The sequence below is a fragment of the Polyodon spathula genome, chromosome 2 (assembly GCF_017654505.1).
Source record: "Polyodon spathula isolate WHYD16114869_AA chromosome 2, ASM1765450v1, whole genome shotgun sequence".
NCBI classification, from domain to species: domain Eukaryota; kingdom Metazoa; phylum Chordata; class Actinopteri; order Acipenseriformes; family Polyodontidae; genus Polyodon; species Polyodon spathula.
This window is the reverse complement of record NC_054535.1, coordinates 57411081-57432308: the sequence shown is the minus strand read 5'-3', so window position 1 is coordinate 57432308 and position 21228 is coordinate 57411081. Positions and strand designations below refer to the sequence as shown.

Below are 21228 nucleotides of genomic sequence, written 5' to 3'. Positions count from 1 at the left end.
AAACATCCTCAATGAAGCATTTGTTATTCTATTGGTTTGCAGGGAAGAATAAGATTATGTATTTACCTTTTTAAAGGGTAAAGTTGCTTATTACAATATGTGAATTCAAGCAAGTGCCTGAGACAGAGACTGAACACAAAACCACAAAGTTGGTAGTTTAGACACATCCCCTAATCCAGGGACGGATCCCTAGCGACCAATTTTTCAGGTCGGTGGCAGATGTAAGTGATACTAGAATGACGTCAATAAAAAGTAGTTTTTTCCCCCCCTGTGTGGCTTGCAAAAGCCAAAACGTGTTCTGAAAGTTTGAAATGTTACTTAATGCGAATCTTCATCAGTTCAAAGACAGGTTGGAAGCAAAACGTTCTGTCCCAGTTATACAGAACCGGTCAAATATACTAGTTCGAGTACGGTGAATCGCTGCACAATTTACAAAAGCTAATGCGGCTGTTAATATTTTGAATATGAACATTGATAAGCAGAAGACTCTGACACTAATTTAAGACAACATTTTTGGATATTTTGTGTTCGCCGGAATTCTACGACATGGGAACCCTAAGGATTTGCAAACAGGTGCTGGCAATATTAACAGGTAGGCTACGCTAACTCTGAAAATGTCACCTGAGCAATACATTTCACTTTTCATTTAGTGGATATTGTTGAAGATATTTTATTTACTTAGTACTACGAAACCGGTTTTGTTATTTAGATGTATTGTACCGGCATGTTTTCTGTGCAAACTGGACGTTGGACACGTACCTGTCCAGTATGAATTGTTTAGAGAGCGACTTTCTGACCGGAAGGACGGCATCCTTTGATCTAATTAAAGCAGTAGATATGCTAGAAAATAATCTGTTTTTTCGTTTTTTTTTTGTTTTTTTTTTGTAATTTAAAAGTTGAACTTCGTTGAACTACTGCAGTAGCTCGGAAAATATATGGAAACGGGAACAGATTACACACTTTAGGTTGTTCTGTGAATATTTCTGCTTCTGTGCTATGAGCTGGAAGTGATGATTTGCATTAGGTATTTAGCTGTTTACGATTAAGTCAACGCTGATGAATGTACTGCGTAGAGAAAATGCTATGACATGGTACACCATTAGCCAATGTCATTATTCTACCTGTTTTCTTTCTGAGATATATCACCACAAACACAAATATGTTTTTTTTAAACATCTATATTTTAAATTAAACATTGTAATTGTTTCACGTGTTTTAGTTAATATGCAGTTATATAACAAGTATTACTATATTTTCAACAGCGTCACAACTACTGGAGTGGGCTGTTTCAGATCTACTGCTTGCAAAATATCTTTGTATAACAGATCTCTTGATTACAAATATCTTTGTATAACAAGTATAATCATCTTCATAAATATGTAAGTGAGGTGTTTGGGGGCAAGTCCGTGAAATTTGTTCAACAAAGGTCGAAATTCAAAGTAAACAAATTATGTAAAATGTAAAAGCGGTGGTATGCTCTTAAAAGTGGCAATTATCACCTACTGGTGATGCATATCCCCAGAAACAGGGATATAGTGCAGAAATCTGTCTTTGTGATAAAGACATGCTTTGTCAGATTCTGGAAGTCTGTGCTTCTTTTTAACACAAATTACAGAGGATGTGGGTTGATTTTAAATATACAGCCCTGGTGGAGTGTGTAGGCTATACCACTAAAATACTTGTTTTAGATGCTGAAATCTAATAAAACCTGTGAACAGCATGTGTACTGTATGCAGGGAGTATTTGTGACACTATATTGATCGAGTCAGGTGTCCCTCTGAGACACTATATAAGGCTCCGGACTTTAATCTGTGATTCAGAAGAAAGTTTCCAGTTACCGCACTGTTGACCCAAACTAAAACTTTGACCAAACTATTACAAAAGTTCATTAACACTGGTTTTAACAATATTTTAAAACCTCAGCACTCACTATAAAGAAACAATTACACTTTTTTTGCTGTATTTCTGGCTGCGCATTAACTGATACCATTGTTTTATTTATTTATTTATTTTTTAAGTCATGGATCAACAGGACAGTGTTACTACAAACAAGAAAAAAAAAATGGTATTCTCACATTACAGCTATGGCCAAACTGAAACCTGCTGAATAATGTTCCATTAACATATTGAATTACATACTGCTTTGTAGTATACATATAACAGTTTGTATTCTTGGACTTCTGTCTGCTTTTAAACACGTGCTGCTTTGATGACAAAGTGAGTTTTCCGCTGCTAGTTGTGTTGTCCGTAGCCAGCCATATAAGGCTACATTTTTCAGCATACATTATTTGCACTTTCATGGGTTCAGTAGATGTGTACATTTGAAAATAAAACAGCCAAGACACTGCAATTTTGAAGGTTGTAGTGTGATAAACTGCTGTAATATTGTGATTTGGTGACACTGGAAATTGCTCTTGTTTCAACGGTAGGGCATATCTTATTGAACAATTTTAAAAGGCAGTGCAAGACCAATTTGCTTGTACACTTCTGCATATAGGAAATTTATTAGATGAATACAATAGTAGTAAATATTAGCTTTTATTCCAGTTCATGTCTAAATAAAAAGTCATGGTAGACACTGTGACTCTCTAGTTGTATTATTTCCTTTTAATGTTTAATGGACTTTTTTTTGTTGGACATACATTTGATGTTGCCTTTTTTGTTTTATGTAACTGTGCTTTGTTTGTGTTAAGGTTTAACCTTGTGCAAATATGCGCATGCTGACTGGAATGCGACCAGGGAATCAGAAACTGGCACTGTGGTCTGCAAAAACCTGGGAGATGACAACTGCACAGGTAAATATGTTGTATTCATCAAGAAAATATTCACTGTTCATCAAATAAGAAGTCATTTCTTTCTTGTACTGGAATAGTGTGTTATGGTGATGACCACCTTAAAGAATTAAATGTTTGGTGCTGAAAGATGTTTGTGCATGTTCAGTTTTTTGTATTATTGTAGGGTAATGTAGTATTATTTATTTATAGTTATCCTAAGTCTTGTATTGTTAATTAATAGTTATTTAAAATGAATGATTAAATATCAATGACAACTCTTGAACAATGGTTAGTGTTAATAATCAAATTACATTTTATTATCCATGGTTACTGATAGTAGAAAAACAGCACATTCATTGCAACATATTAGTCACAAAATATTAGTCAGCTAGCTTTAAAAGTTCCAAAATAATTGATCAGTATTACCTGAACTGGGAGAACCAGGCAAGACCTGCAGATGTCAGTGATCTGAGGAACTACAATGTCTTCTCCAAACTCTTGTTTATATATATCTCAGCAAGCAGGTTTTATGCCTTATGTGGTACACAGCAATACAGCTCTGTGGCATTCCTTTAGGCATTACATCACTCCTGTTGCTATTGTATGCATTTTAACACTGTGGGCCTCATTTACGAAAGGGCACTGAACATTATGGTGCACCTTAATTGCAATTAGTATGTACGGTCATGATTTCTATATATAATTGCAATTTTATTAATTATCACATGAAATAGTGGGCATATTAAAATGCACAATAATTTTATTGCACCATACTATGGTAATCCTTATGAATATGTGATTTGTATAGTAATGTATGATGTTTTTAAATGAGGCACCCCGCTCTGAATAATGAGATGAGCTTTATTCACACCATATTTACCAAAGGCCAATAATCGTAGTACACCTTAAAGTGAGCGATAATTAATTAGTTTATTTGGAAACCAGTCTTTAATCACTGATAGGTGCTGCCCTTATCACTCTTCTACCTTTCACCTCGGTGATCGGCTGCAGCAAGTTTTGTACATTGGGTACCTCCATTTTCTCCAAGAATACCGAAATAGATGCTGAACTTGTAGCATTTATTTTTTGTTGATCTGTTTTGAAAGAGTGTGCACTGCTGCTTTCACTCTCTGCCTTTCTCAACGAAATCTCGCAAAACCTCCCAACCACTTCAGTTGTTAGGTGGAAGTGGCGGCTGCTCTAATACACTGCAAGACGTACTAACTCAATATTACTACAACAGAAGGAATACTTGAAATTACCTGTGGAATAATTAAACAATAGATAGCGTAAAAATTCAGCTGTCATTAAAAATCGTCATAATGAATACAATATCATATATTTCCAATAACTCTGTAATTATTTTTATAATGTTTTTATATATAAATATAATTATTATTAATAAATCATTTTTTCAGACTGTTCATTTTGTCATGCCTTGCAACACTACTAGGAGGACTGGTCGTGTTGAAATTACTGTGCTTGGTTTCAAAGTGACGCTATGGCATAAAAAAGCAACTCGGCCATCCAGTTTGGATTAAACAAATGGTTTTCGCTGTCCACTTTATGGTGGCTACTCCTACTTGCAGCCATTTTCCTCATCCAAATGTAGAAAACATGGGCTGTGTTTTAACTTGAACTTTGCAATATAGCCATAGCTGAACAGAGCAAGTGTAACATCCAAGAGGATTCACACCGTAGACTTCCACTAAAATCAAGATAGGCGATGTGTGATAGTGCGATTTGTTTGTTTATTTATTTATTTATTTTTTGCACTTTAAAGGGGCGTTCACACCAGACACGGCACGGCACGGCACTGCTGCCCGGCAAAAGCAGTTGTTTTCAATGAAAGCGGTCACGCGCAGCGGCAGAGGGAAGTGGCAGTCAAGCAGCACCGCTAAGCGATGCGCAGGAGATAAAATATTTTCAGCTTTCGCCACGCTGCTCCGTGACGTAAATTATCAGCAGCCAATCAGTGGAAAGTAGAAGGCTCCTTGGGGAGGAAGAAATAAATAAATTAAATAAATAAAACAGAGGAAAAGCTTGTGGTTCTTATTTCAGATTTTCCAGAGTTGTATAATACAACATTAAGTAGGTTTGAAATCTGCCTTCATCAAAGCCGAACTCCTGTATCAGCCGATGATATTGACTGTACATTTTTCTTTTCTTGATGATGTCATGGACCTATGGCGATCTTATTGTTTTTTTCTTTCTCCGGTAGAGCAGTGCGATCACAATTATCCTTTTTTGTTTGCTGTTCATTGTTCCAGGTATTGTGCTGTTGCTTTTACAGCCCCCCCCCCCCCCCCCAAAAAAAAAATACAGTTTGATCTGAATGGATGGCAGTAGTTGCATTTTTCAATCATGCGAAAATACTCAATAATATCAATGAATAATGATGCCATAATGTTTCGCGCCTCATTACTTGAAATATATTATTTTTACTAAGCTTTGTGTCTTCTGTATAAAAACAGTTTTCCCTTCCCGCTGGCATTTACTGTTTGTTGCTTATACATGCAGCCGTGATGTAACAACAGACCGCCCAATGACTTTCCCCTGCCGCGTTCGGTGTGAACAGTGGTCTGTGGCAACATTTGGCCCTTGGACCAGCAATTGAGTATTGCATCCCTAAATATGCATTGTATTGAAAATGTGATTGTCTTACATATGTAATTGATCCAGATACAGTGTGGAGTCAGTGGAGCAGTTGTAAATGTTATGATTAGAATTGCTTTTTTGATAAAACATTTAAAAACATGCAAAAGGAAAACAACAATAGTAGTGATATCTGACCAAAACATTTCACATATACCAAAACAGTCAAGTTAGAACATCTTTTCTCCTTTAATGTAAATATATGTAATACAGGAACAGGAGCTCCCAAGCAAGAGACAGCTGGCTGTGTGGGAGATGGTGTACAAAATGTCAGTTGATTTTATGTAAAGAGTGGAATCGGAGAATCCCTGCTGTCTCCAGAACCAGTCGGAGGGAGACGCCCGGCTATCTCTAGAACTAGAAGGAGAAGCACCGCTGTTTCCAGAACCAGGGGCGGAACCATTGCCGTCTTCAGAGACTGAGGGAGAAGCCTTGCTGTCTTCAGAACCTGGAAGAGAAGCGCCGTCTGTCACCAGAACCTAACAAAAAGGAGCCGCTGGCAACAGAGAAGGGGGAGGTGAAGAGTCACACCGCTGCCTGCAGCTACAGCCACCAGGTCACCGGCCTGCATTCCTGCCACCCCGTTTGGGTCCCCCGTCTCCAGTTCTCAGTCCCTTGGTGAAGGTGCTGGAATATGGACCTACCCATCTGCCTATTTGAGTGCTGTTCATCATTTTACACAAGAAAACAGTGAAAAAGATCACGAAAGGAGTGACAAATCATCAGGCAAGAGGATGGTTTGTCATGATCTACTTGTGTGTGTGTGTGTGTGTGTGTGTGTATATATATATATATATATATATATATATATATATATATATATATATATATATATATATATATATAAATAAATAAACACACACACACACACACACAGTCAAACCTGCTATTGCGACCACCTGGTCTAAGTGACCACTTTAAATTCCTCCCAATGATATTTGTGCTTTTATTTAACTGTATTAAGCGACCACCTGTATAACCCTACCAGCGACCACAATTCTCTTACCCAGCAAAGACTTGAACCTGTATTAAGCACCTTTACACAGGGCTATTGTTATAAGAAAAATATGGTTTTAAATGGTACGTCCTAAATTTAAAGGAATACTGTAACCATTTTCGCAGTATTTTATCCGTAATCAATAAAACAACAGCACTCTCTTGTAAAGGAAATGTGGAGAAACAAAAGGTCCTCCCTAGATAACATAATTAAAGTTATTAAACTTGTAAAGACAGCAAGTGCCAGAAAACTTGCTGAATAATTCGGCACTAGAAAGACACAGATACAGCATTTTGAAACGGAAAGAACTAGGACTTGAAGTTTTAGGGTTTTTATTTTTGTTCACGTGACCCTGTTTTGAGCCAATTCAATATTTTAATCTTTTAAGAGGCCACTATTACACTGTCCCTTGAGTGGTCTGTTAATACAGGTTTGACTGTGTGTATATCTATTATATAGATACACACACACAGAGTCAACTCCACTTATTTGGATAATTGCATCTTAATTTGGATTATTGCATAATGCAGCAGGTTGTACTCGACCGGAGGACTCATTCAGGATGATACAGTCGAGTGTCATTGTAGATGCTCAGTGGTGGAGCCAATTACATGCCCATGTCACGTGTGCTGTCAACAGTCTGTTGCTAAGTGTGTCTTGTTAATGTTATGTTGCTATGTACGTCTCTGCTTCAGCTCCACAGAGAGAAAGAGAAAGAGAAAGAGAGAGAGCTTTACAGTGGGATTGTTTACAGTTTACAGGTGTATTTGTAAGTTACTTGTAATAAAATATATAAAGGTAACTTACAATAACATTTCATATTATGCACTGCCAGAGAATAGTGTTGTTTGCATTGAGTGTATAATGTATTTCAAGTTGGTTTATTTTTCTGAACTTGATCAGTATTTTAATTTACTTATATAAGGGAAAAATAAAGTTATGCATGATCAAAACAAGTCATATATACATGCACATGTACATATAGACCTATTGTCATTGTATCCCATTGTACTCCCTTGGTACAGTTATGTGCATGACCTCACACTGGCCCCACTGAAGTGACACTGGGGTTGAGCTGCATCTTATGACCTCAATTACACATTTTCATACAAATTTAAAGGCATTCATGGTAGTCTTTTAAAATCCTATCATTTAGTTCACTTATCACAGTCTATTTGTGTTTCTTAGTAAGAAGAGCTTAGTTGTGTGTATCAGTGTTGGTCAGAATGAAGGGTTAAAAACTATGGTAATAAGTATTAACTGATACCACCTGCACCTGCTTATTTTAGTAACATGTATGTAAAATGGGGCAAAACAGGCAGTATTTGAAAAATTACAGTATGTCCATTATGTTATTTAAAAAAGAATACTGTTCATGGTAAAATACAAATTGATAAGATGAGTAATATTAGTTTGTCATAAGGAAATGTGACAACAGTGTTGTATGATAATTATTTTATTTATTTATTTTTTAAGGAGACTCTTGTTAAATGGTATTTACAGAACCATCTCTAGTCTAGACTACTAGTGCCATTTATTATGTCAAAACCACCACAGCCATTAAACATTTGGTAAGCAGTGACTAACCTTTTATATGAGTGTCTGGAAAAATCGTTGTGAGTTTTTATCTAATGTCTAGGAGTAGGCCTATTGCTTAACTATGTTAGTTCCTCTGTTGGGGCATTTTAAATTTGTTTTACTGACCCACCCCCAAATAAAGGTGTTTTTTTGGAAGATCACACATCTCCGTTTAATGGTTCACAGTCAATAATGAAAGATATGAGTAAGATGTGACTTTCTTCCTAGGTGTTTAATATCATGTTATGTTAAACCCAGACAGACACTTCTGGTTCACCCTCCAAAAAGAGAAAGACTAGAAAGTAAGAGCTACTGTATATCTGGAGGCATACCTACATGTACAGTATTCTGATGAAAACTAACAGATTCCCATACTGTAATTACAGTATGCTTTGTAGACCTGGGGGTTCACATGGTGCATATTCCTAAAGCGGGGTACTTTTGAATAGCAGCTCATAGTTTACAGTCTGACTATAGTTTCAAAATTATCATCCACCTGAACGCATGCATGGTTTTGATTGAGCGGGTTTCCACTCAGCTGTAGCTGCATTTTACTGACAGCAATAGTGGCTGGTTGAATTGTTTTCGGTGTTTGATAGAGTAAATCCAGGCTATCCTGTGTATCATATTGTTTCTCAAGTCAAAAAATGTCTTGCTTGCAAAACAAAAACAAATGAAGAAAACACAAACGAGTCTAGAGAAATTGCAAATCGATAGCAAGTTATACTGAATCCTTTTGCATCATTTTTATGTTTTAATAAAAAACTTATTGTTATTTATTAAAGTTTTATCATGAGGTTAATGTTTTTGATGTTGTAAAAAAAGTGGCACACAATTATGCTGAGATGGGAAGTAAATGTTAACATGATAAACATTTAGTGCAGACTGGACTGGATTATTTATAATAACTTTGCCAAATAGAAAGTAAATATGTGTTTCCCAAGAGATCCCCAAAATAGTGTCTCTTGATTCTGTGCATCCACAGACTTATACTATACTAAATACTGTGTGGTATTCTGGCCTAACCGAGCAGTTGGTCAGTCCCAAACAGTTGTGACATGTAAGCAATAAGGCAAGACAGGGTGTGGGATATACTCTAATATCCACACGCCCCGGGTGCGTTAAGTCACAAGGCGAAGCCGAGTAGGATGTGAACAGACAGGGCTCGACTCGGTCTGCAGTAAAACTGAGGCATGAATTATCAGATATTTTTAGCTAGAATTTGCTGCTCCAAAAGCTCGGAACTACTTTTTGGAAAACTATATATACCAAAAAATATTGAAATTCTTATGCTTATGTAAATGCACTGATTGATCTCCTCTTTATATGTAATAGACTTTATGTCTGAGCTATTTATCTCATGTAATTTAATTCTGCATCTTGTACTATAGTGTTTGAATCCCATTTCATTTCATTCTAGAAGTCATTGAACATGCAAAAAGAAGAGGGCACTTCTCCAAGTGTCCTAAAGAGTACCAACATTACTGCATCAAAGGGAAGTGCCGGTATGTTGTGGATGAGCAACAGCCAGCATGCGTGTAAGTTTTTATTTACTTCTAACCTAATGATGAGTAAATAGCTTTGAGAATGTAGCCCATATACTGTAGACATCTAATGCTAGTTTATGCCTGTATAGCATAACAAACTGGTTTGAACATCCCTCTACTTGAAAGCCTGTTTAACGCTCAGTAATCAATTAGCCCTTTTCATGTAATATGAGTAGTGCAATCTCTTATTGTTTGTTTATACCCTTTGCAGATGTGAAAAAGGTTATATTGGATCCAGATGTGAATTACTGGATTATTTCTACCAACGGGGAGAACAAAAGCAGATTATTATTGCCAGCCTGATTGCAGCAATGGTGCTCTTGATAATTCTAATAATATTCATTTGCATTTGTGCACAGTAAGTATAATTTTACAGTGTTTGATACTGTTTTAATGAAAATACAGATTGTAAATAATCTTCAGCAGTAGCCTGGTCCATAAGGCACCATCCTACTCCTGTGTGGGAAATGGATAACCTCTAACCCCATGAAACAGCTTCCACACACCACCTCCTACAACACGGGTGAAGTATAAACATGTATTATAAAACTGAGGTTGAGAGAGATTGATGTTTTATTTCTTTCTTGCTAGCTTCATAGTTTTTGAATACTTTCAGAAAAACAATCTTTGCACTCCAAATGAAAATCTAACTCAGTGGGTGTAATGAGATAATACTTTACCTACAAAACTGGAGTACAGTTGAACATGCACACAAGTTTCTTTTTTATACAGTGCGCCTGTATATTTGTGAGAGAGAACCTTTTTGCTGTGGTAATGTCAAATTCCTTCGCTAAAAATAGGTTTACTCACTCCCAGTCATACATACAACATGTTATAAAGCAGGAACTATAAATTACAGAAAATTGCAGAAGACCATTAATCTCTAACAAAGCAAGCATACAAACATGTATTTTGTGTGAAACAGTCACTTGTTGCACCATCTGTACTTATCAGCTACCGTTTTATTGTCTGTTGTATTGGATCAAATAAAATACCTCACACAGGGTTATACAAATGATAAATATAGAGAGATTAAGGGGGGGGGTGTTGTAAATCTATGAATAGACTTTGCAAATCTGCCATGTTTTTAAAGAAATACACATTCTGAGACACTGCAGGATTGATGCAGAGTTTTCCTGATATTATAGAAAGAGTGAAGCTTATTTAACACATAAGAGACAAAGGGACTAAAACAGATGTGGTGAGTTTAGAGACGTACTTTTTTTTTTTTTTTTAGAGTCCAGGTCAAAATAAAATGTAACTGCATGAGATGGAGAGGTTACATAAGTGACATAAGGTAATTTGGGTGAGTGTCCACTACAGGTTATTAATTTAAATATCTGTAAAATTCTTTAAGTGCAATCTGTAAACATTTTAAGGGACTGTAGATGAGCAGACAAGTATCTTCAAACACCTATTCAGCTTGATGTGTGTTATTGCTCAAAAATCTTCAAGTGTTTTGTTGCACTATAACCTGCAATCTGATCAACTAGTCTTCTGTGTCAGTACTTGGACTGGACGAGAGAATACGCTGCTTTCAGGATTGATAACTATTTGAAGTTGGCGGCTGTTATCCCGCCTGCCAAAAAAAGTAATCTCTTTCGCCTTATAAGTCATCCAGTTTCCATCTTTAACAACCAATTCTTGGCTAAAGGTTAATGCTGCTGTGGCTCAGTTCCAGTACCGCTTCCAAAATGAACCTGTCTGGCAAATTTCCAGCAGTTATTGAGGGTATTATAATCTAGGCTACTGTATGTTGAGTTTCTCACAGTACTAACACCTAATTGGCTGACCAATAAAATCAATCAATTAATCAATCAATCTTTATTATATAGTGCCTTTTCATAGTGGACCACCATCACAAGCGCTTTACAAGACGCAGTAAACACAAGAAAATCCATAATACTTTATATACAGTGGAAAGTGCATAATACATGAAATAGTACATTAAATACATAATGAGAAAAAGGCTACACTATGTCTTGGTTCCTGCTCCTTCAAATTTAAATTGTTTATACTTGTTTGCTATTTTATACAACCCTGGCATAGTTAAGGTCATACTTTGCTTAACAGTACCATTTGTATCCCTGGGTTCCACTTCTTCAATTTTAGATCCCATGCATTTCAGTTTATACATGATCCCACTGCTTTTCATTGTGGATTTTTATTTTCATGGTGATGCCTTGAGCCTAACGTTCTGCATTTTTGGTCCACAGTGTTCTTTGCTGGTCCTTTTCGATTATTTTGTTGGGTACAGTCATTAATCAAAGCCCACTCACCTTTTAAAGAAATAAAAAAGACTCTTGATACCATGTGCAAATGGGTGCTCACTTTCAGTCTCTCTCATATCCTTGTAGCTCTGTCTCACTCTCTGCAGACTCACAGACGCCTCATTACATTCACAAAATGTTACTGTTAAAAAATGGAAAAGACGCTGTCTTACCAAATCCCCTACCCCTCCAAACACCTCTAGGTGATCCATACTGCCACCCAGAGAGAGTCTGGGCTGGTTTCTCATGTATTACATTGTGTGGAGGATGCATTTTCTTAGTGACCCTGAAAGCATAATGGAGTGTAAACCAATCCCAGAAAATCCCACATATTTTTTACATAAGGATTTCTCCTTTGTTCCTGTCCAGACCAAGACAAGCTTGGCAACAAAATAGAGGTAATCAATTACTGTTTGATCACATATAAAGTGACCCCCAAGGACCTCACAGATTTTGAGATATTAAAATTTTAAACGCAACCCTTGGCGCCGATGAAGGGTTAATGTCCAACTGCGCACTTTATTTTCACACCAAAGAAACCTATAGCTCAGGTGAAACCTATTTTGTCTCATTGATGCTTTTGTTACTCCAAGGCCTTACAGGTAATTCACTGAATTAGATACAGGTATTGCAGACTGCTGCAACCAGATTACAGTACTTGCATATTAGCCGTTATTAGTTTTTTTTTTTGTTTATCTTGTAATGCACTCTAGAAATAAAATGTATATAGAATATATATATATATATATTCCCTTACAATGATAACAGACTGCATAAAAATGACCTATGATTGTGTATATATTCAGTTAAAATGTTGAATTAATGTGATGAAGCGAAAGATAGACAAGTTTAGTTACACCAAAACATTTGCATTGGCTGGAATCCTTTTCCATCGATTTGTCTAGGCCATTTTATTGGGTCTATGACAATTTATCACCAACAATTCATCACCAGTACAATTCATCACGGAGGGTACATTATCATATCACAGCTGTTTAAAACGCTACAGGTGAAAATGACCAGTGCGGTGCTTGTAGGTAGTTCAAAATGTCGGCGCTTCTAGTGTTAAAATAAAGGTTTGAAAAACAAACTTGTTATTTTTTTGTTGTTTTTTTGCTTGTTTGTTTGTTAGTTGGTCATGAACTAGTAAAAGTTGTACATTATGTGTTTTATTTATGTAATTTGTAAGTGAATACATACTGTATCTGTTATTTATGATATATTATAGCTCTGTTTTTAGCACAGCTTTTATGATATATTGTGGCCTTAATTGGTGGGTTATTGTGCATGATGAATTGTCACTGGTGTTGAATTGTTGGTGATGAAAAGTGTGTGACAAATTGATGGGATACCCATTTTATTATAGGGATTGACTAAAGTTTTCTGACAGTTTGCATGACATCGTTTACTTGAATAATACAGTAAATTGTCATTATAACCTTAACTTTCGACGGGTATAGGTTGACATTAAGGTTGAAATATAGAATTATCAGTACATTCTACAGTAACTTGTTAAATCAGAACTGTATATGAATGTACAGTACATTGTACATGTACATTTTTTGTTTTGTTTTTTTAGTCGGCATAAGATGTGCCATAAGCCAGGGAAAAAAGAAGAAAGTGAAGAAATCGAAAAACTGAACACATTTCCCAGCGATAACAAAGAGAGTATTGCTGTCAATTTGGAAACTTCAGAGATGAACACCGTATAATATGGTGAGCTTATTTTTATATATATTTACATATCTATGCACATCATTACAGCTGTGGTGCATATGGCAGGGATTTTAAACTTTGTGCTGGACTGCAAAACTCTGCAGCAATACTATATAACTTCATTTTATTACTTGATTTTTCTCGTGGCCCGTGATGTATGTCCATTTTAATAATTGTAATGTATTTTGGTGTGCATTTGTACATCCAAAACTGGGTTCCCATTTTGCATGCTACTTAAACCTTGTGAAAGAAAGATTATTTACTACATTTTGAAACATTTTGTTATAAAACAAAATCTGTAGCTACCGGTATATATTTTAATTCATGTTTAAGACACCTTGGCTTGCCTTCCACTTATAAATAATCTATAGAGAGTTTTGCTTTGTTTGAAAGGTGTGTTCTTGGAAAACTGGGAACCCAGATTATAAAGTTTAGTTAGGGTATTTTATTTTAACCCAAAATAATGCCCAAAATGCTCTAATAAATTAAGTTTGATTTGATGCCGCTAAAGGTTTTTTTTCCCCGCATTTTTTCAATACTGCTGACAACCAAGATTATGTTGGGCCTTACCCCCAACCCCCATTACTATGGGGTTATGATTAACTACATTAAACTTTGCCTGACTTATCTTACTGGCAAAATTCCAATTAGGATCAGGATATAGTCACGTAAATCACATCAGCAGTAAACAACCCATCAGATATTAAAACAAAGTGCTGTAGTTTGGGATAAGTCTTATTCTGGATATGTTCTCTATATCTTAGTTTGACTGAGCAGCCCACTGAATAGGGAAATGGGCAGGTCATGAAGTGGGACTGTTTTTAATTGTTTTATAAATCCACCTCAAAGTAGATATCTGGTCACTTTAATAGAAATTCTGCTTGGTTTCACTGCCATCTTTTAATATTATTTTGAGCCAGCTTTATCCCATCTATCATTGCACAAGCAGTTGGAAACATCCAGACCATATAAGGTGTTACAACCACATAGATGCCATGAAAATTGTGTTTATTTTATTTTAGCTTGTGCCTTCTGCACTGTACTGGAATGTGGCTTCCCAAAGCCTGTGTGCTGTGGATGATCTATTGTTCATGGGATACCTTAAAAGAATTATAGAAAGAAAATATGACGACTACTACTAACAATATGAGGCTAAAAGTTCAGTTAGTTGTGCTTAACAACATGCATTTATACAAACATTAATAATAGGCTAGATGAGAGAGTTACATTTGCAGCGTCTTTTGCGTTCTTTCTTGTCTCTGTGTGTGTGTGTGTGTGTGTGGTTTGGTACGACTTTGCTGAGGAATAACATGAGATTCTACCAGTTAAACAGGATCTTGACTGGGTTTTTACAGCTATGTTTATTGTGAGAAAGCAACTGACCCTGCCTTTTAAAGTGTACTGTTCCCCTCTTGATGACGTTCTTTTTAGGAAGTCATCTTAACACTTCAAGTATATTTTCATTTTATTGATGTAAAAATTTGCTTGCATTGTTCGCGTCCAGTATAGAACCACCTTAACTGTGCCAACTGAAAAGCTTGTATGTGGCTCTTCTGTAGATTCAACTGAATAATGTCTTCACTACGTTGCTTTTTATACTGTAATTTTGTTCATTTTTTTTCTCACATGGCACATAATAGAGAGTGACCCATGGAACCAGCATTGCAGAGACCAGCACTTTCTAAAGAGTTAATGATTTTTATTTTCTTTTTTTATTTCCAGGACAATCTGAAGACACCTGCTGGCAGGGTCCTTATTGCAGAATGTAACAACACAGGACAATGCAGCTAGCTGTGCTATTACTTCACCCTCCTGTATAATATATGCTTTTACCCTTCTTTTATTAGAGAATTCCTAGCAGTGGCGTTGCTAAGCATACCATAACCTCCCCTATAAAAATGGTAATATCCACCCAATTAATGCAGCTCACCAATGTCATGCAGCAGTACGTCGCACAGATTTGGACAGTCTTACGATCTAGATCGCTGAAAAAAATGGGAAAAAAAAAAAAAATCGAATCAGAAAATGCTAATGATTTCAAGTTAAACCTTTTAGATCGTGACAGGTGCAAAATGACTTACATGTTTTTAAATTTTTTTTTTTTTGACTTACAAAAAAAAAAAAATTAAATTTGTTGTATAAAATATAATTGATAAAAAACATTTTTGTAAAAATTTTTTATGTGTGACATGTATTATAATTTCGTCTTAAACTAAACAACACTTTGTAGTTTGTAAGCCACTGTACATTTTATAAACATTATATATATACATATATATAATATATATATATATATATATATATATATATATATAAGATTTATACAACAATAGTTAACATTTACAAATAAAAGAAAAAATAGCAATGATTGTTTCACTGAGGTTAAATGCAGTTAAGGACATTGTGCAATTAATGTCATTATTCTCAGTTAAAACATATAGGTCAATATTTACCTGAAGCATTTACACTGGTGCATAGTTTGTAAACTATTTAAGGACTGGAAGTTTTGAGACTTTAAGTGAGTTTAAAGTAACAAATAACAAAAACTATATTACAGATAAATGCTATTATGCTGTGCTAAAACTGCTAGGGTGGCCAATTCGTTACTAAAACAGCCAGTATTAATACATACAGTACACTTCAATTGTTTATTACTAATTATGCAATATTGGCAGTTTTTTCCTTTTACAAAAATGCTAGAAACTATGCTCTGGTGTAAACACATGTTTTATCTGTGTGAACATTTTGGGGGGGGTTATGCAACAAAACGAAAAAAAAACAATTACAAGTATGTTTTTAATGCTGTCACTTAAATGAAAATTAAACTGTCGTGGTAAAGATTTTTAAGTCAGCATAGTCTAATGATTAGATGAGTACCCTACTTGTTAATGTGGTAGAGGCTTGTTCAGCTGGAGTTGAAAGTAAAGTTCGGGGCAAATACTTTACCAGTCTTCATCAGTATGATGTCCAATGTCCTGTTACTCCTTAGATATCACTAGGTTATAGGCTGGCGTCAGAATGCAGATACTCATTTGGATTGAATTGATATGCCTGTTGACATAATAAGCTAATGATATTAGTACAGTGATGCAGACCACTCTTCTAATTATATTCGATTTTGTTATGTGGTCAGAAATACCATGTTGTTTCTCTTTTCTACTCCGAATAGTCAAGAATAATTACCAGTGTAATACTTAATCAACTTTTAATATTTGTCTGTAGAACACTGGATGTATTTAACTAATCACAATTTGATGCCTGACTAATATTCAGGACTATTTTCTCTAAATTGCAATTGCAAATTAAGATTTCCAGTCCTCAACTATAATATGTCCAAGAGTCCAGAAATGCCAGTATTTATAACATACTTTTCCAAATTCTACCTATATATCCTGTAGTCATGGCACCTTACATGTACAACTGAACCCAGGGGTGGTCTATCCCATCCATCCTCCAGAGCCATTATAAAAAAGCTTTTGTTCCAACGGAGGCTGTAAAAAAAGTTTTATTGTAATATATTATTTTATGTGTATTTGATATGGCCTGTTGTACATACATAGCTACAAAATATGTCTTTTGCAGTTGTTGTGAAGACTGCCTTGTATGTGCACTAGAAAGCCATATATTAGAAATGTACACAAGACAAAAACCTGGAATGGAACGCTCCAGGCCCATTTTGTCTGAGCTGTGGCATCGTTAAGTAGTAGAACTGAAGATGTTTAAATAAAATGGCATGCATATATGTTATGTGCACCAAGTCATTCAGCACTGAAATATTACAGAACAGTACACTTCCTCATTGACATGTAAGTTTTAACACTGCATGAAAATGGTGGTGGTTTTTCCATTCATTGGCAGATTATTTTCACTAAGGGATTCAACACTGGATGTTTTATCACATCACATGGAAATTGTATTTTGTTTTTTTGGTAAATTCAACACAGGAAATTTGTACAGAAGAATAACTCCCCACATTTTCACATTTCACGAAAAATGGTGTATGTTTTGACTTTTGTTGCTGGAATTTTTTGTGCAAAATCTACACACACATAATGTGAAACGTACCAGTTATATGGCTATAGTTCTTTATAGAAGGGTAAACTAAAAAGGATGTACTGAAAATATACATTTTTTTACATAAGCTACTTGTATCTTTCTATCCAGATTTAGAATATCAATTTCTTTTTAAATGGAAACTACAATGTTTTGTATAAATAACATATTCTATGTATTCACAATTATTTCTAGAGACATTCTGAACTACTGACAACATTTCTCCCAAATTCCAAATAAAAATATTGTCATTTAGAGCATTTATTTGCAGAAAATGACAACTGGTCAAAATAACAAAAAAGATGTAGTGTTGTCAGACCTCGAATAATGCAAAGAAAATAAGTTCAGATTCATTTTTAAACAACACAATACTAATGTTTTAACTTAGGAAGAGTTCAGAAATCAATATTTGGTGGAATAACCCTGATTTTCAAGCACAGCTTTCATGCGTCTTGGCATGCTCTCCACCAGTCTTTCACATTGATGTTGGGTGACTTTATGCCACTCCTGGTGCAAAAATTCAAGCAGCTCGGCTTTGTTTGATGGCTTGTGACCATCCATCTTCCTCTTGATCACATTCCAAAGGTTTTCAATGGGGTTCAGGTCTGGAGATTGGGCTGGCCATGACAGGGTCTTGATCTGGTGGTCCTCCATCCACACCTTGATTGACCTGGCTGTGTGGCATGGAGCATTGTCCTGCTGGAAAAACCAATCCTCAGAGTTGGGGAACATTGTCAGAGCAGAAGGAAGCAAGTTTTCTGTACAAGGATGCCCAACATCAATGTGAAAGACTGGTGGAGAGCATGCCAAGAAGCATGAAAGCTGTCCTTGAAAATCAGGGTTATTCCACCAAATATTGATTTCTGAACTCTTCCTAAGTTAAAACATTAGTATTGTGTTGTTTAAAAATGAATATGAACTTATTTTCTTTGCATTATTTGAGGTCTGACAACACTGCATCTTTTTTGTTATTTTGACCAGTCGTCATTTTCTGCAAATAAATGCTCTAAATGACGATATTTTTATTTGGAATTTGGGAGAAATGTTGTCAGTAGTTTATAGAATAAAACAAAAATGTTCATTTTACCCAAACACATACCTATAAATAGTAATTTTGCAGTGGTCTCTTAATTTTTTCCAGAGCTGTGTGTGTGTGTGTATGTATGTGTATGTATGTATGTATGTATATACACACACACACACACACACACACACACACACACACACACACACACTCTGAGTGTACAAAACATTAGGAACACCTTCCTAACATTGAATTGCACCCCGTTTTGCCCTCAGAACAGCCTCAATTCGTCGGGGAATGGACTCTACAAGTTGTCGAAAGCATTCCACAGGGATGCTGGCCCATGTTGACTCCAGTGCTTCCCACAGTTATGTCAAGTTGGCTGGTAGTGGATCTCTACTCGGAATAGCTCGTTCCATCTCATCCCACAGATGCTCAATTGGGTTGAGATCTGGTGACTGGGCGGGCCGCTGCAGGTAGCAGAATTCACTGTCATGTTCGTGGAACCATTCCTGGACAATCCTAGCCTTGTGACATGGGGCATTATCCTGCTGAAAAAAAATCCATTAGCAGATGGATACACTGCTGCCATGAAGGGTTGCACTTGATTGGCAATGATGTTCAAATATCCTGTGGCATTCAAACGTTGCTCCACTTTTATCAATGTGTGCCATGAAAACACACCCCAGACCATCTCACCACCACCACTAGCCTGCAATATTGACACGCGGCATGATGGATGCATGTACTCGGGATTTTCTCCATACCCTAGTCCTCCCATCAGTGTGAAACAGCAGAAACCGGGATTCATCAGACCAGCAATGTTTTTCCAATCCTCCAGTGTTTTCGTTCCTTAGCCCACTGCAACCGCAGTTTCTTGTGTTTTGCTGAAAGGAGTGGAACTCTGTTAGGTCGTCGGCTGCCATACCCCATTCCTGTACGATGAGTTGTGCATTCTTTTATGGGTCTTTTGGCACCATTGTTGTACTGGACTGTCAGTTGACTAACTGTAGCCCGTCTGTTGCTCTGCACAATTCATGTCAGCCTCCTTTGGCCTCTTTCATTGATGAGCCGTTTTTGACCACTAGCCGGCCGTTGGCTGGATGTCCTTTGGGTGGTGGACTTTCCTTGATACACACGGGAAACTGTTGAGCATGAAAAACCCAGCAACATTGCAATTGAAATCCATGTTTCAATTGTATTGAGGCTTAAAAATCCTTCTTTAACCTGTCTCCCCTTCATTTACACTGATTGAAGTGGATTTAACAGGTTACATCAATAAGGGATCATAGCTTTCACCTGGATTCACCTCGTCAGTCTATTTCATGGAAAGAGCAGGTGTTCCTAATGTTTTGTACACTCAGTGTGTGTGTATGTGTATGTGTGTGTATGTGTGTATATATATATATATATATATATATATATATATATATATGTGTGTATGTATGTGTATATATACACTACCAGTCAAAAGTTTTAAAACACCTCCATTTTTCCAGTTTTTATTGAAATTTACACAGTTTAATGTCTCAATGTACTCTGAAATTAAAGCATAGAATAAATAAACAATTGTAGATAAAAAATGAAATCTTGGAATGGTTTTGTTTAACAAAATTTAATCTAAATTTCTGACTCATCAAAGTAGCCACCTTTTTCAGATGTAACAGCCAAACACATTGGCATTGTTTCTACAAATATTGTTTGGAAAGTTTTTCCCAATACTGTCTCAGAAGTTCTCACAAATATGTTGCACTTGTAGGTTGCTTTGCTTTCACCCTTCTGTCCAGTTCACCCCAAACCAGCTCGATGGGGTTTAAGTCTGGAGACCTGGCCATTCCATGATTTGAAGCCTACCGTCTTGTTCTTTTCTTCTAAGGTAGTTCTGACATAGCCTGGAGGTATGTTTTGGGTCATTATCTTGCTGTAGGATGAACTCTTGACCAACTAGGTGTATAGCAGAGGGTATTGCCTGGCACTGCAAAATGCTGTGGTAGATGTTTTGGTTCAGGGTGCCACTCGCTCTGTGCAAGTCGCGACTGGTTCCAGCAAAAGAGCCCTAGACCATCACGCTTCCTCTTCCATGTTTGACAGTTGGTGTGACACACCAAGGAACCATCCTTTCGCCTACTTGACGGAGTACAAAAACCCTGCGTGATGAACCAAAGATTTCAAATTTTGATGAATCGGTCCGTAAGACCTTCTTCCAGTCTTCAGTAGTCCACTGGCAGTGCTTCATGGGCCAGGCAAGCCTCTTTTTCTTATTTTGCCATCGTCAAACCTGCAGATTGAAGTCTTCACAGTTGAAACTGAGACTTGCTTACTTCAACCAGTGTTAAGCTGGCTTGAAGCTGTTGTCCTGTGAGCCCGCTATCACACAAGCTGTTGACTCTCAGAAACTTGTCTTCTGATTCTGTTGTGGCTTTGGGTCTGCCAGACCTCTTCTGTCAGAGTTTCCTCCAGTTTCCAAGTGTCTTTTTAATGGTGTAGGAAACTGTACTCACTGACACCTTGGCTTTCTTTGCAATTCTCTATTGGAAAGACCTACAATTTTAAGGGTTATAATGGTCTGTCTATCTTCCTTTGTTAATTGCCTTTTTCTCACCATTATGATAGC

At 36.4% G+C, this 21228-nt stretch overlaps 1 protein-coding gene across 1 annotated transcript in view; it reads left to right on the top strand.

Annotated features, from left to right (window-relative positions):
* LOC121326798 (probetacellulin-like) overlaps positions 1-15352 on the top strand; it is a gene marked incomplete at its 5' end in the record, with an annotated part of 32549 nt that extends 17197 nt beyond the window's left edge. The window contains 6 exons of the mRNA XM_041270311.1: positions 2694-2795; positions 9425-9542; positions 9763-9909; positions 10789-10848; positions 13401-13537; positions 15260-15352. Coding sequence (XP_041126245.1) covers positions 2694-2795; positions 9425-9542; positions 9763-9909; positions 10789-10848; positions 13401-13533 — 560 coding nt within the window. The remainder of the gene's footprint in view (positions 1-2693; positions 2796-9424; positions 9543-9762; positions 9910-10788; positions 10849-13400; positions 13538-15259) is intronic.
* Positions 15353-21228: the final 5876 nt, after the last annotated feature.